This window comes from Mandrillus leucophaeus, unplaced genomic scaffold (genome assembly GCF_000951045.1).
Source record: "Mandrillus leucophaeus isolate KB7577 unplaced genomic scaffold, Mleu.le_1.0 Scaffold341, whole genome shotgun sequence".
Taxonomy (NCBI): Eukaryota; Metazoa; Chordata; class Mammalia; order Primates; family Cercopithecidae; genus Mandrillus; species Mandrillus leucophaeus.
This window is the reverse complement of record NW_012103599.1, coordinates 1559378-1576711: the sequence shown is the minus strand read 5'-3', so window position 1 is coordinate 1576711 and position 17334 is coordinate 1559378. Positions and strand designations below refer to the sequence as shown.

Below are 17334 nucleotides of genomic sequence, written 5' to 3'. Positions count from 1 at the left end.
AATTCTGAAACACATCTAGTCCCAAGGATTTGGGGTGTGCCGCCGTGACTCTATCCTTTCCTCGGTACCTTCTGTGTGCTCAGCGCTTGACCTATATTAGTGTCTTTACTCCTCACAACTCTGAGAGACAAAGAATCATTTCTTTCCCACCTTACAGGTGAGGAAAGTCATCCGGTTTTGCAGACATGTTTCTTTTCTTATTGACTGTTTGATATTTGTAAAGAAATCCATTTTTCCTTCAATTGGTAATATACTAATCAATAACAAAATAATTAAGTCACAGGATGCAATATGGGACACTGGTGCGCACCAGAAGAGTCCTTGTCAGAAAGGGAAGACAGTGAGGTCCATGATGCAGAAGAAGCCCTCAGAGGAAGCCCTCCCTCTGGCCTCCATTGTAAGGTACTTCGATTCACAATGTCCGCAGCTTCCAACTGCTCCTTTCCCACCTAAGCCTTTGGAAACTTGGGTGGGGTTGGGAGAGCCATAGATGCCTTTTGCAGGAAAGAGTATTAGTCTGTGTTAAATTAAATTATGTCAAAGCCTGGATCTAGCCTCTGGGATAGAACTTTCTTACTGCCTGCTGCCCGCCTCTCATATGACTGATTTTGATGAGATTTGAAGATCATCAGCCATCCAAACTTCTATCCCACTGGTTCTTTCACTATACCTGAAATTTCCATATGAGTGTTTGTCTTTTGTACAGGTCAACCTATTAAGCCATTATAAACTTAATTTAACTAATCAAGTGTGCAAGTCAGTCATTTAGCCAGGCCCAAAGGGAACTGAACATGGAACACACCAGGTGTGGTGGGGAATAAGAGGCAAGAAGCATGGGGAAGTTCCAAAGTGTGGACACTTCTGGCGGTGATCTCAGAGGGTATTAACTTCAGGGATGCTTGGGGTCCAGCTTAGTGGCATTGAGCACTGGTGGGAAAAGGCACTAAAAGGGAAAAAGAGGCAGGAGAAAGGAAGCAGGGCACCTCCAAAGTTCAGCATGGTCCACATGAGCTATGTCCGTAGGATCGTGCCTAGACTGTACACTAAACGTGTCCAACCCGCTACCCACAGACCATGTGCAGCCCAGGACAGCTCTAAATGTGGCCCAATTTAAATTTGTAAACTTTGTTAAAATATTGTGAGTTTTTTTATTATTTATTTATTTATTTATTTTTAACTCATCAGCTGTCGTTAGTGTTAGTGTACTTTATATGTGGCCCAAGACAGTTCTTCTTCTGGTGTGTCCCAGGAAAGCCAAAAGATTGGAGACCCCTGCATGTAAACCCTCTTAAAACGGTTGACTATTAATATTTTAGATCATTCGCCAGATAATGTCACTCCTCAGCTGGAGTCCAGGGAGTGGAATGGATGCCCGAGTTACAGAATCAGGGAAACAAAGAAAGAGAACAGGCAATAGCAGGTGTTAAGAGCCCCCAACCTCGGCTACACCAGTGTCCCCTTGGCTGCCTTTGTTTCAGCGGCACTCCTGCACATGACTCCCCTTAGCCAGGAAAGCTCTTCCCCCTTCCCCCTCTTCTCCCACTCTCTGCTAAGTGACCTCAAACCCATCCCTGCCTTCAACATCAATGTCACCTCCCGGAGAGGCCTGACCTAGCCACACCCCGCCACTCTGAATTGCATTCTGCTTATTCAACCTTTTTTCATTGTTCTATTGCTTTTCTCCTTCAGAGCATTCATCACAATTTGGAAGCACAGTTGTTCTCTCTTATCCACGGTTTCAGTTACCCAAGGTCAATCGCAGTCTGAAAATAGGTGAGTACAGTACAGTAAGATATTTTGAAAGAGAGAGACCACATTCACATAACTTTTATGATCACATATTTTTATAATGCTCTATTTGATTAGTAGTTATTGTTGTGAATCACTTACTGTGCCCAATTTACAAACATTATAAGTATGTATATGTAGGAAAAAATATAGTATATATAAGGTTCGGCACTACCTGAGGTGTCAGGCATCCGCTGGGGACCTTGGCACATATCCCCCATGGATAAGGGGGGGACTACTATGTTTATTTATTTATTAGTTTAATGTATGTATATTCCTCCAGAGTATAAATGTTATGAATACCCACTAAGATCCAGTCCTTAACAAATAGCCGTTCAATGAATCATTGTCAGGCACTATGTTCTCTGTTTCAGCAGTGGTAGCCCTTTTAATCTTCATAATAATTATCTGAGCTAAGTTTTACAGATGAAACTTAGGAGGCTTACAACCCAAAGGGGATCATTTTTGTACCCTGAAATGGTGAAGTGCATACTTTGCACAGTTGTGTGTGACAATTCTGCTCAGAAGCCCCTGGTTGTAAACCATTGAGAGGTGGTATTATCTTCAAAGGAAGAGGGTCTCTCCACTCCTCTTCCCACCATTGTGACAACCATGGCTGGAGGGGTTAATAATGAACAGAAAGTCCAATTAGCCTCACCCATCACATCAGTCCTAGAGCTAAATTCTGGTTCTTTGCAAGCCCCAAGAAAAGACTCGCCTGTTTATATATCATGTTAATAATTAATTGATTAGTTAATCAACAAGCTAGTTCCTGTAAGATTGTCCTGTCACTTTTTGTCCCCTCTGCATCCTGGTCAGGGTCAGTGGACCTGTGCTCACGTATGCATTATGTTGATATGAAAGACTGAAGGAGCTGGGTGCGGTGGCTCACGCCTGTAATCCCAGCACTTTGGGAGGCCAAGGTGGGCGGATCACCTGAGATCAGGAGTCCGTGACCAGCCTGGCCAACATGGCAAAACTCCATCTCTACTAAAGATACAAAAACTAGCTGGGTGTGGTGGGGCATGCCTGTAATCCCAGCTACTCGGGAGGCTGAGGCAGGAGAATTGCTTGAATCCAGGAGGTGAAGGTTTCAGTGAGCCGAGATCGCGCCACTGCACTTCAGCCTGGTGACAGACTGAGACTCTGTCAAATAAATAACTAAATAGATAAATAAATAGAAAGACTGAAGGAAGGACCATCTGGAAACATGCGCATGATAAGTGCTTTTTAACACTCTGAAATTTTATGAGGGAGCTGCACATTATGTACCTGTTGAGAATAGTTTTTTGTTTTTTGGGGTTTTTTTTTAAGTACTGTTTAAAGCTGGTTGGGCATTGATTGAAAATGTATAGCAGTACCTGGTTATACCAAGATGATAAGTCAAGGCTCTGCCTTCATGGAGCTCCCAGTCAAGTGCTACAACAAGAGAGACAAGGACGGCTTCTCAGAAGAGGAATTTCAGTGGGACAGGAGCGAGGCTAGGAGGGGAAGCCATGGAAACTATCTCGGGCAGAGGGCAGAGCCTGTGTGGGGACCGGGAGTGTGACTGCAGAGATGGAACAAAAGCAGAAGGCCAGGTTGGAGAAAAAATGTGGTTCCTTTTATCCTGGGTGCTTGTGGAAGGGGCTCCATGCTGTGATATTTTATAAGATACTGCAGAGACACTTGCTATGGAGAATTTGTATCCGAAATGTGGACCAACTTACTTTTCCTGCTGCTTTGGTACTGCAGCTGTCAACTCTAACCCTAAAGTAACTGATTCCTTTGCAAGATGCAGGGCAGAGGCCAGTTTTCAAGAAATGCCAAATATTCCATTCCTATCAGGTTTTAATACTGTCTCTTACTCCCTAGTCTAAGCAGCACTTGGGTAGCCATAAAGCCTTACAGCTCGGACCAGTGTTCCTATTCCCAGTAGCTCATTAGAACCACTTGTGGTGCTTTTTTAAAACACACACGCCCAATCTACTAAAGCTGAACTTAGGTATACCCCGCACTCAGCAATTCCACTCCCAGGTAAACACCCAACAAATGTAAAAATTCACCAAGACATACAAGAATTTCATGGCGGCACTATTTATAATAGCACCACAAGGAACCACCCAAGTGCCCAGCAACAGCTGAATGAGTAAATAAATTGCAGTATATTCAAACAGTGGAATAGCATATAGCACTGAAAAGGAAAGAGCGAATGCAACACATACCATCATGGGCGAACCTTAGCAATACAATGTAGAGCAAACTAAGATCGATGCAAGAGAACACATCCTGCATAATTTCATTTTAGTTTTATACTAAAACTCAGAAAAAATTAACCCATATGTTAGAAATCAACATAGTGGCTATGTCTTGGAAGGATAGTAACGAAAAGGGGACACTGGGGGCCTTCTGGGATTCTGGGTGCTGACTGCATGAGTGTGTTCACTTGGTGAAAAGTCATCGAGCAGTGTACTTATGATTTGTACACTTTTCTGTATAATGTTATATTATTTCATTGAAATATTTTTAAAACTACATCTGCCTAAATTTTACCCCTATATATTTAATTTCAGTCGATCTGGGGTGAGACCCAGTTACCTGTATTTTTAAAAGATTCTCGGGCAGGTACAGTAGCTCATGCCTGCAATCACAGCATTTTGGGAGGCCGAGGTGGAAAGATCATGTGGGCTGAGGAGTTCAAGACCAGCCTGGCCAACATGGTGAAACCCCGACTGTACTAAAAATACAAAAAATTAGCTGGGCATGGTGGCGCACGCCTGTAGTCCCAGCTACTCGGGAGGCTGAGGCAGGAGAACTACTTGAACCTGGGAGGCAGAGGTTGCACGGAGCCAAGATCACGCCACTGCACTCCAGCCTGAGCGACAGAGCAAGACTCAGTCTCAAAAAAAAAAATTCTCAGGTGTTTCCAATGCGCATCCAGGTTCAGGAATCACTGATTAGGATTACCACTGATTTCTATTTCCCGAATTTAATCTCCTTTGTTTGCATATATATATATATGTGTGTGTGTGTGTGTAAGTCGGCCGAGTTGGCCTTTCGCTCTTGTCGCCCAGGCTGGAGTGCAGGGGCGCGATCTCGGCTCACTGCAACCTCCGTCTCCTGGGTTCAAGAGATTCTCCTGCCTCAGCCTCCCAAGTAGCTGGGATTACAGGCACCTGCCACCACACCCGGCTAATTTTTTGTATTTTTAGTAGAGACAGAGTTTCGCCATGTTGGGCAGGCTGGCCTCGAACTTCTGATCTCAGGTGATCTGCCTGCCTTGGCCTCTGAAAGTGCTGGGATTACAGGAGTGAGCCACCACACCCAGCCTGTTTGCATATTAAAAGAGTTTACTCATTGCTTTACTTTTCATTTTTCTGGTTTTTTTTTTTTCTCAAAATAAGAGTAAAATAGCCACTGCAATCATGTGCACCCAGGCATCTCCATGCCACTGAAATGAATGGAGACTGGAAAGGCAGTACTTGCTCAGTGTCAGCACTTGACTTGCAGACGTGTTTGTACTCTGGTACTTCAACAATCCCTAACAAAATTAATTTATTCCGTTAGCCAAACGTTTATTGAACCCCTACAATAATAAGAGCTAATGATTACTAACTTTATGAAGTGCTTCCCTGGGCCGGGCATGATCCTATATCCTTTGCTTATGTTCTGAGGTTAAGTGTGCAGACTCTGGAGCCAGATGACCCTGTTAAAACTCTGGCTTTGCAACTTAGTTGTGTGACTTTGGGAACGTTACTTTGCAACTCTGTGACTCAGTTTCCCCCTCTGTAAATTGGAGATCATAATAATACTGTTTCTTGAAGTTGGGCTGAGGAGCAAATAAAGTTTAGCCACCTACTGTAAGTAAGTGCCACCTACTGTAGCAAGTGCTACATATATATGAGCTATTCATTTTCACAAAAACCCGATGAGATGGCTGCTTAAATAATGCTAATTTTGTACTTGAAGAAAGTAAACTTAGGGAGGTTACATAACTTGTCCAAGGTCATACAGCTGGCAAACAGCAAAATCAGGATTCCAAGCCAGGTTGCCTAATCCCAGCACTGGGATACGTTGCCATCACACCCTTTCCTATGCTGACATATTTCTCTCTGGGTCTGTGTTTTGATAGCCACAGGGATCACATTTCTAAAAAGAAGATTCTGCTGAAGGGATCTTTCAAGAGCCTCAAAAGCGGGACTATTTCATGAGCCAATTCGTAGTGACAAGCCCTGTCCCTGCAAGTGAGAAGGGGAGTGCTTCCCAGTCAAGCTCCATGTGTCAAGGTGGGATGGAATGGGTAAACTTTTTTGCTCCCTGAAGTCAAAAATACCTTTTAAAAATGAGTTTGTCGTGTCTTGTTGCATAATACCAAGCAGTATTTATAGAACGTGGAAATGAATATGAAAACTTGTATTTTGATTCATGGCCTCTTAGAAGTAAGTGGTGCTTTCATTAATAATTCTGACTTGACTTTTTCCTCCCATATTATTGGAATTTTTGAAACTTTACAAACATGTTTCTGACTGGGATTAGGGAATGGAGAGTGGAGAGGTAGGAAGAGGGAGGAAGCACATTCCTAAAGACACTAACATTGCCAATTTCTGAAAAAGCAATTCCATGTACTGGGAGCTCCCATCGTGTAACAGATAGTTTGCGGTATTTGGTCCCTAATACTGTTAATGAGATATGTAAAGATTGCATTTTTCTGGAGTTAATTTTAAATAAAAACCTTCATTAAACAATATCTCTCAGTAAAAATGTAGGTCCTAACAATTAATAGGCAAAACTGTGTACCTAAGATTTTTATTATATTGATTCCAAGATAATTAGGTTGGCAAAAGCATTGTGAATATCTCTCCCCATGTTAATACAAAGTGCTGCTATCATTCCGTTGCTTTTTTAAAAGATGGCTGCATCTTACCATAAAATGTATTTCCAAGTTTTGTCAAGTATTAAGGTGATTGATTTTGTTTCTTTTATTAGGAATTTAGGTTTATCTTACTGTTTTAATAGACTGTTTAAACACAAGCCTGCTTTCACAGGCCTCCTGCTGCCCAAAAGCCTCCTTGTTCAGCACAGAGATTTCTTGCTGATCACATTTTTCCTATTCTTTTCTTTAAGCAAACACTGAAGGCTTTCAGCAGCTGCCCAAGATATCACTTTAAAACCCCTTAAGGCAGTTTGAAAGGCCTCCAAAAAAGCATGACATTCAATCAAAGTTCAGTAAGGAAAGTTTTAATGAATAAACTTAGTAAATTAGAAAGCACTGCGGCAGAGTGATTAACTCTCATTTGGGCATTAGTGTTGAAATTAATTAAAATGTTTAAGCCATAGGAGGCAGGCTACCTCGTCAGGACCTGGCTCTGCCCTCGGAGTCAGTCTGGATCCAGGAGTGATTCATCTTACACAGATGAGAGGGGGATAAAAGGAAAAGAACAGTCAGGACAAATGTGTTTTCAATGGTGCTTAGCAGCAGGAGACCACTGGGACTTCAGAGCAATGCTACTGGAGTGTGACATCATAATACGGTATGTACACTGTGGAGTGGAGTGAAAAGGACTTTGCACTTACATTCTTGCCCTCTCTCCTTTAGATTGGATGCCATGTATATTCATTTCTCTGCCAGGCAGAATGCTGCAGTCTGCTGTCTTCAAGACCACTCACAAATGAGCTCTGTTTCCCCGACTCTTTTTAAACCTGCTTCCCACCGTTAAAGTTCATGCGGTGACGTGAAGAGGTAGGCTTGGTGTCCTGGTGGATTTCCCTAAGATCAACTCCACAGAATGTATAAAAATATAATTGCTTCAAACAGACTCTCAGACACACAACAATGGATTCATTGTTAAATTCCCTTGACAATATGCAGGGCAGAAACCATCTTTTCAAGAAACCCAAAATATTCCATTCCCATTAGGTTTTAAAATATCTTGTAAGCTCGATTTCTTTCCAGAACTATGGGTCTGTGGATCTTCTTATAGAAACCCATTACCATGTGGCTGTTTAACAAATCCGTGCCTGCTTAAAATTATAAATGACAGCCCATTTCATAAAGAGAAAAGTCCTCCATGACAGGAAAACAATCTCCGTTGGTTCTCCTTGGATAACAAATGGACTTGCATCAGGCCCGGTACCGTAGCTGTTTCTAAAACAGTGTGGCGAAGGACTGCCATTCCTATTTCAGGGGTCCTAATTAAGGAGCTCGCAAAAATGAGTGACCACCTGCAAGTCTGAATTATTACCATCAGGAGAAAATTATCATGATTTGCTACAGATCTACATTCATAACTTTAAAACTGTCCATCTTCCTTATTTTTTGCTCTATGGATTTCTTGTCAGCCACAATGTCAGAGGTCACTGCCAGAGTGTCCCTTTGGTACCCATTAACTATAACCAGCAAACTTGTTCACTATTGATCCACTATGTCTAAGTATCTATTATGGTGGATATAAAAGGTGGCTTCACATCTTTCTAAACAGATAATTCATAAAGGCCAAGGGGTCATGGCTTGTGATATATTATTCTTTCACTGTATTTGTGACTGAATGGACAAAGAGAGAGAGGATGCAAAAGGGGTGCCAAGGGTCATGAGTGTTAGACTAGAGAGGTAGAAAGTTGTGTGTCAATTGGACACATTAACATCCATATAAATAATAAAAGGCATTAATATTTGTTCACGACCTCATTATCGATTCATTCTACTCAGAAGCAGAGGTTCCTAGAGCGAATGAAGACAGAGTTGATTTTTTACCACCAAAGTTCAGTCGAGGTTGAACTCTAGACTGGAAGTTGACTAGAGACAGTAAAATATATTCCAGTAGGCATGTATTGGGTCCTGGGATTAATACATTTTGCAAGCAGTGCATCATCCAGGGCAAAGCAACTGTTTGGGGCACAGAAGCCTCACATAGAAAGTGTTAAGGGTCTGCAGGGCCCTGATGGGCTCAGCACATCACCACGTTCCTTTGGGACTGTTTGATTCATCATGTTATTTAACCTCCACTGGTTCGTATTGAACATTCAGCAATACACTACAGAGGCCATTGCTAATGTTCCACATGTTTCCAGCCTAAAGGAAAGCATCTCATTAAGAGAACAATAAGGATCTAATGAGTGAGCCTTGCTCACAAGTTAGCTGACATTGGGATCATTTAATGCTGTTTATGGTCTTCTACCCACTGGAGAACCCGGAGATGTTGCGCTTTCTCAAGACTACAGTTTGGAGGAAAGTAAATTGAGATGAATCATGGTGAGATGAGATAGTTAAAATGTCATGCTCCATAAGTTTGAATGCATCTTTCAAGTTCTGAACAGTAAAATGCAACTGAACACTGAAACAAGAGAAACAAAGAAAAAGCAGATAACTAACAATACAAATCCACCTTCTGGGGCAAGGATGCTTCATGGGGGAAACCAAAAACGTCTTTTCAGAGCCCTCCTTGAATACACACCAGCATGCACACACACATACACACAGACACACACACAGACACACACACAGAGACACATAGACACAACACACATACACACACACACACACACTTCCTCCCAAATTTCCTTCCTTTGCCACCAGACTTCAATACATTACAGCCTTTAAAACAACAACAACAACAACAAGCCTATTATGGATCAGGGGATGACACGTCAAGCTTATAAGATTCTTAGAGACCAATAAAAAACCATTAGCTTCATTTCTGTTTACAAATGTGAGCCAGTCCCTAGACTGGCTGGGTAAATTATAAATTGTCCCCAGTAAATGTGGGAGCTAGCGATCACATGTTTCTGAGTCAGGATAGGCCTTTTTAGTTTAAGGAGTGGATCGAGGAGAGGCTTGGGGGTTGAGAGGGTGGGATGTGGGAGCTACACGGTTACTTTGCCAATTTCTCCTTCCAGAGCCCCATTCATTTCAAGTATCTATGGACTCGATGACCTCTCTAAGTCAAAACGTCCTAAGAGAAATCCAAGAATGACCTATTTCCTGGAAGCCACCAATCTAAGTGAATAGTCTAACCCTGGGGATAGCTTTTCTTCGTTATGTGAAATCCCAGTTACTCAGACAACTGGGATCCTGAGGGAATTTTCCTTTGATGTCTGTGGTTCTCAATCTTTTTGTGGATCAAGGACCCTTTTGAGAATATAACAAAAACTATGATCCCTCTCTTGAGAAAAATATTGATACACAAAATTTTGCATATGGTTGAGGGATTCATAGCATTCTTCAGATTGCCATAAGTTAAGAACCGCTATTCTAAATACGGTTAAAAACAAACAAACAAACGAACAAAAACAGATGAGCATTGATAGAATTGCCCTTCTTCTTCAATTCAAGAAAGAAAGAAAAAAAAAAAAAACGAAGTTTAGAGATGAGCCAGCCATTGTAACCCCCGAACTCCAAATAATACTGTCCTTAATAATAATATCCAAGTGTCATGTTAGTGGTCTCTATGGACATCTCCAGTCTTCATAATAATTTTTATTTTTATTTAATGTTTGGAGATGTTGTAAAAAGTGACTACTGTTTCAAAATGTGACCTCTGTGAGGTTTAAAACCTACTGAATCAGATGAGATATGAAAGCGTTCAATATAATGTATGACTTAAAGCTATGTTTTTTAAACTTTAATAGGAAATGTCTGACTCTTAGATCACTGTTTCTAAAGCCTGGCAGACAGAAACATGTCTTTTAAAAAGGTCTAATTTATATACCAAATAGAGATCTAGCAGGTAGAAATGATGTCTTTCCTTTTTACCTCATGCCAACTAGAATCTTTCATCAGCTTTGAATACACCTCAGCTCCAGCAATATTTTAGCAATGCTAACTCATCTCATGTATTTTCAAAAATGTTTCAAGTACTGTGCTAGACAGTGGGATACTAAGATAAGCAAATCACGGTCTTTGTCCTTGGGAGGCTTATAGTATTGTGGGAGGACGGGTGTGTGTGGACACTCATGCAGCTACTGTGGTGGCTCAGACACCATCCATTCCCTTCTTCCTCCCTCCTGGCAGAATTCTTTTTTTTTTTTTTTTTTTTTTTGGTCTCACTGTGTCACCCAGGCTGGAATACAGTGGCATAATCTTGGCTCACTGTAATCTCCACCTCTCAGGCTCACCTCCCACCTCAGCCTCCTGAATAGCTGGGACTACAGGTGTGCACCACTACAACTGGCTAATTTTTGTATTTCTTTTTTTGTAGAGACGGGTTTCACCATCTTGCCCAGGCTGGTCTTGAACTCCTGAGTTCAAGCAATCCACTTATCTTACCTTCCAAAGTGCTGGTATTACAGGTGTGAGCCACTGTGCCCAACCCAGAACTCCATTTTTATTTGGGTACCCACCCCTCCTGTATATAAGCTATGTGATCTCGGGAAAGCAGACCCACACTGGGCTATACCAATCATGGTAATCCTACACACACCCTTGCCTGTGATTGGTTCAGGCATCATGGCTTCAGCCTATTGCTTAATTGGTCCAGGGATGAGCATGTGACCTAAAGCCCTTATCACACCAAAGGGAAGGACAACTGCGGGAAGGTTCTTTCTCTTCCCCTCTATGCATGCTGCCCCAATTGCTTTTAGCAACTGTCTTGCTACCAGTGGGGAGATTGGCCTGAGGACAAAACAAAGATATCTGGGATGGCAGATCTGAGAAAATTACAGAAACCCTAAGCAGAAACCCTAATCGTATCACATCTGGAGCCCAGTCTACATCCCAGTGGCCTTTATATGAGATCAATCTACTATTTTCTTTTTATTTAGTCTTCTTTGGGTAGGGCTTTCTGTCCTATGCAGACCGAAAACTTCCTGACTGTCATCCCTGCTATTAGAGAGTGAGAGTACCCCTGGTATGCTACAAAAATCTTCAAAAAAAAAAGCACAGAGGATGGACACAATCACCCTGGTGGGAACTTTCTGGAGAAGGGGATACTTGAACTGAGTTTCGCAGGTTGAATAGGAGTTAACTGAGCAGATATAAAAGGAAAAGGGGTTCTAAAGAGAAGAGCAAGTGAACAGAGGTGTGCTGGTGCCTTCAAGGTTGTTGGAAGAGTTGCGTGGCTAGAGTAAAATGAGCACTCGGGATGTTTTGGAAGATGAGACAGAAGAGATAGCAAGGGTGGGATCATGAGGGGCCTCACATTCCGTGTGAATGTGGATTTTCTATCAAAGGTAGTTGGGAGCAATTGAAAGATGTTAAGCTAAGTGTCATGGTAGGTTTAGCATTTTAAATAATTGCTGGTGACCAGTGTGGAAGGTGAGTTGGAGACTTGGAGGTGAGTTGACAGTTCTGGAGACAGAGGGACCAGTTCAAGAGTCTCCATTTTGCTGGAATTCTCAATCATCCTCTCCCAACAAGGGGCAGAAAACATGGGCTCTTTCTGGACAGTTCAGAGATGGGAGCTGTGAAGACTGGTACAGATCCAAGTTGGTGCCCAAGACATAGAACACTTCACAAGGTCATGGAATGAGCCCCTTACTTGCTGTGTGGCCTTAAGCTAGATGCTTAACTTCTCTGAGATTCCATTTCCTTGTCAATAAAATGAAGATCCTGATACCTACCTTGCACTATTTTGGTGAGTAAAATAACACTTATAAGCAGATAAGGCTACTCGATAATAGAAACTAGATTAATGACTCACTGGATGATTGAGTGACTGGATGACATGAGTGGTTTTCCCTACTTATATTAGATATGTGGCTATAGACTTCAAAATGGCAGGCCCAGTACTTGGGGAGGTGTTACCACCAGATGAACAGGTTATCCCCACTACTTTCTGAGATAAGTTTAATTCTCATAGAATTTTTTTAAATGAGGGCACATCTGCCCACAGGGATTACAGAAGCTTCTGTTCAGCCCTTAATTAAAACAACATGCTTTGAAGCCCTGTGGATTTGCAGCTCTCCATTCTTGGGACTCAAGAGGAAGCATTATTATAAATTGCTCTGGAAGGAATTGATTAGGGGTTTTCCATATGATACCCTCAAAGGGCTTGAGAGATTAGGTTTTGGCCCAAGCTCAAGGGCTGCTGTCCAGTTGGTTTGGACAGCCTACAGGCACAGGAACTGAGAAAGGTGCCTGTCTGTGCTCCTTTCCATAAGCCAGATCCTTGGGTCTCCCAAGTTGACTGTGCCCATTCAGGGGTGGTCAGAAGAAAGGGCTAGGGTGGGACAGTGGGGAGCTGGTGCCCACCTGCAGATGCTTGGAGGTATAACATGCAGTGGTTGAGAGATTTGCCATCAGAGGCATCCAGGTTTTTGAGTTCCGGCTCACTCACTTACTAGCTGTGTGACCTTGGGCAAGTGACATAACTTCTCTGAGCTGTGACTTTTTTCATTTGCAAAAGTGGGTTTTATTTACTCCAATTCTACAAAGTGGGAGTAAATCTCCTCCTAAGGTTATTATGTAGATTAAATAAAACATTTATGTGAAGTATGTATGCACCATAGTTTATAACGGATGGTTAATAAACATAGGTTATTATTATTTATAATGAACATCTGTAATGTTGGATCTGTCCATCAAGTAGCTGCTCCCTGATTTCCTTTTGGGGAATTACCTTTCCTGATTAGGTGTAGTCTTGGTGCCCTCTAGTGTGCTGACTGTCCACCTTAGAAGTTGAAAGGTGGAGGCTCTGCCCACCAGACTTTCCTTTCACCACCTAGTCCAGCCAAGATGTGAGCATGTCATCTGAGTTCAGGCAATCAGAGTCTCTCTCCTGAGACCTTGAATCAAAGCAAAGGTAGCAAACACAGTGGGATAGTGCCTGAAGAAGACGGTCTTCCCTTCACTCCTGTTGGTGCCCCAAATAGTTCCTACAAAGTCTCCATTCTCTCAAAGGGCCAGAGTCCATTTCTGTTGCTTGCGACCAAAGAAATGAGACACTGTTGATTTCTGCCTCTAGGAAACGAGTGTTTCCCTTCACAACTTGCTTCACTTCTTGTCATGTCTTTACTCCAATAAGTAGGGCACTGCCACCACGGCCCTACCTAGAATGTTCCCCAAACACAGCCTAAATTTTTATGACTTCATGTACATTTTCAAGATGCCCTTTCTGGCCGGGCGCAGTGGCTCAAGCCTGTAATCCCAGCACTTTGGGAGGCTGAGACAGGCGGATCACGAGGTCAGGAGATCGAGACCAGCCTGGCTAACACGGTGAAACCCCGTCTCTACTAAAAAAACACACACACACAAAAACTAGCCGGGCCAGGTGGCAGGCGCCTGTAGTCCCAGCTGCTCGGGAGGCTGAGGCAGGAGAATGGCGTAAACCCGGGAGGCGGAGCTTGCAGTGAGCTGAGATCCGGCCACTGCACTCCAGCCTGGGCGACAGAGCGCGACTCCGTCTCAAAAAAAAAAAAGATGCCCTTTCTGTTTGGATGTCCATATCCAGCCCTCATCCTCCAACAGGCAAATGCTAACTCATTCTTCAAGCCCTGACTCAAATGTTGCTTGCTCGGGAAGGCTTCAGTGACTGCCCCTGACCCAGCAGTACAAAAACATTTCATTTCCTTCACCTTTTTCATGCTTTCATTGAAACATTTACTACACTTGCCATGTTGTATCACAGTTAGGTTATTTGCTGCCATCTACATTGTGTGCTCTTTGGGGATGGTCTTGTTCAGTTTTGTTTCTCTAGTACCTGATTCAGAGCAAGAGCATGAAGCATTTTTGTTGAATAAACGGTGAAGAAATGACATTTCTTACAAATATATGACTTGTACAATTTTATATGCAAACGTATGCAGGGCATGTCTAGGTAACCTCAGAACTGTAGGCCAATTCGGTAGACCACCCAGTTCTCCCAGTAGTGGTTAGAAACTTGTCCTTGTCTCAGCCAAATTGACGATCTGGATTCATCTGAAAGTTTAAGATCATTGTCTCAGCCTCTTCTTTGAGAGTTACATCCCAACATAATTACATAACACTAGTAACTAAGTCTTCTGTGGCCCTGACCACATCCCAAGCACCAAATCAATATTAAGTCATGTAATCCTCATAGTAATCCTATGAAGTAGATTCCGCTGTTTTTCTCATTTCAGAGATAAAGAAACTGAGGCACAGTGAGGTCGAGTTGCCTGCTCACGGTTACATGGCTGACCAGTGAAACAGCTGTTTCTCATCTCAGCTGTGCTCTTCCATAGGATACTGCCTCCTCTGAATCCCAGAGGAACGAGCAGATTCCGCACTCAGCCCAGTTTCACAGCTTGGGGGTTGGATGCCGGACAGGAGTGGCTGCATGTGGAGATCTGCCCACCTTGTAAGAAGTATTCACAATGAGTGCAGGTTTTGCTAAGCTATAGTTGGGTAGTAATGAAGACAGAGCAGGTTCCTCCCATGATACTTGATCATTCTGAGTCCCAGAAATAATCCTCGCGCAAGTAGGGGTCACATTATTTGCCTTGGCTAAACTCACCAAGCTGGGTTTTGTAGGCAGTAGAGTTCAGTGGTTAAGCTTTTAAGTCAAAGAGTACTGAATGTAAGGCCTGGCTCAGCTGCCTGCTGCTGTGTGAGATCTTGGGCTAATTATTTAACTGCTGGGTTACTCAGTTTCCTCACCTGTAAAATAGGGCATAATAAAAGTCTCCATGTCATAGAATAGTTATGAAAATTAAGTGAGATAATTACATGGAAATTACTTGGTATATCTGGCACCTATTAAGTGGTAGTATTATACAAATGTTAGTACAAAAATTTGTGCTAATTATGGGATATTTAATGACCAGTAGCATGTTGGCTCTTTCAGGGAGCAATGCAAAGCAAAAGAGTAGGGCTGAGAAGTGAATGTCCATCTACTTTGCCAAGCAAAGTGCAGTCCTTAAGAATTTACTCCACTGCCTGAAGTTGCATGGCTGGCCACCTAGTTCTCCAAAGGATTCCACTAGGTACGAGTACAAGACAGGGTTTGCAGTTTTCACACCCAGTAATTAGGGCTGATGGCTCAATAGGATTATTTTGTATAGCAAACCCAATATCCTCTTTACTATTCTTTTCTGCTTTCTGATTTCCAATTGGGAAAAAAAAAAAAAAAAAACCTTCAATGATAAATTTGGTCAAAAGGCTTATTTTATGACTAGTGCCTGTTGCCAAAGAGCTGATATTTCTCACAAATCCTGAGCTGTGAGTTGTGACAGCCAGTGCTTGGGTGAAGTTAGCACTTGCCTCATCCCCAGGGAGAAGAAGTGAGGACGTGATTTTCCCGACTGAGTCCATTACGGCACATGTGCCCTGACCCCTGGGATTTGGGGAGGGGGATTCCCAATCTGCCAGTTCATTTAAGCTTCCAATTTCACAGATTCCAGATTCAGATACAGGGAGCCTTCAAATGCGTTCTGTGGAAAACAGACTTCATTGTAAAGTTCTCTATTAGCTGCAAAACAAACAAATACATACAAATAAAGTACCTTTTAAAGTAAGAAATAGATTCTCTTAATGCGCCTATCTGTCTCAGCTTTTAATAAACCCAGTTTACATGGTTTACAAATGAGACCCATTTTCTGAGAGATCTCGGAGTTGAAAATTGGGGTAGAAGTGAGTATAAGCATAGGAAGGTATTACTGTACCCTGGGAGCCTCCAATACACTTAAAACACATTAATAAGCCCTCTCCATGGGGGATTCAATAGGATGAAAATAATCCTCATGTCATCCTCTATGTGTCCTTCATAACGGGGATATGAGAATTATGCACTAAATAACAATCTCAAAAGGCCAGTCCCACAGAATGTGGGACCCTCTTGGGACTGTGTGTAGGTGTTGTCACTCCATAGCTGGCATCAGGGTGAACTGCTGCCACGGGGATATGGAACAATTTGTAATGTAGCAATTAATGGAAATATGATGAAGTATTCACTTAGCAGGAAACCGGTAACTGCAGGGATCACCAAACAGAACAGTACCGTGGCATGCCCAATATCCCAAGGGATTCTGAAGACATTCAGATGACAACCAAACGCTAGGCATCCTGAGAAGCCCCTCTGTGCCCCTTTGTTACTTGAGGCTGAAGTTAAAAATGATACCTTCTCTTCCGCCCAGGTTTTGAGCTATACGGAAGGGAGGAGCTGTTTTATAAAAATGCAGCCTCGGAAATTTAAGGACCCACCATGCTTGCTCGCTTCACCCTGGGTGAACAGCATTTGTCAGATTCTCATTAGGAAAATGTTCCACTGGGCTTTCTCCTCAGGGTGCGAGGGAGACCTGGGCTGTTGCAGAGCTGCCTTTTGCATCGCCTGGATGATTGTAAAACTCCCTGCTCGCCACCCCCCACCAACCAAGAAAACCCATCGGCTTAAGTACCAACCCCCCACCTCAGTTCTCATATACTTTCATCTTGTTCCCAGGATCCACTAAAGTAAATAAGATGTCCACCCAGATAATGGAAACCCCACCAGCTCTCAGTTAGTGCCTTTTCATGCCAATTAAACACATTTTATACAGTCATCGTAGATGCATCAATGACTGCATTCCGAGACGCCAATAGGGCCGCGGCAGACATCAGCCTAGCAAATGAAATGTATTTCATGCGCGTTTTCTCTCTGTCTTACACTAACCACTTGGCAACGGTCTCAATTGAAAACA

General features: G+C 42.7%; 1 protein-coding gene across 1 annotated transcript in view; it reads left to right on the top strand.

Annotated features, from left to right (window-relative positions):
• The first annotated feature begins 291 nt into the window (after positions 1-291).
• Positions 292-17334, top strand: part of LOC105545899 — a 17941-nt gene continuing 898 nt past the window's right edge. Inside the window, exons 1-3 of the mRNA XM_011988951.1 lie at positions 292-397; positions 894-1019; positions 5925-6053. Of these exons, the coding sequence (XP_011844341.1) occupies positions 292-397; positions 894-1019; positions 5925-6053 (361 nt within the window). The remainder of the gene's footprint in view (positions 398-893; positions 1020-5924; positions 6054-17334) is intronic.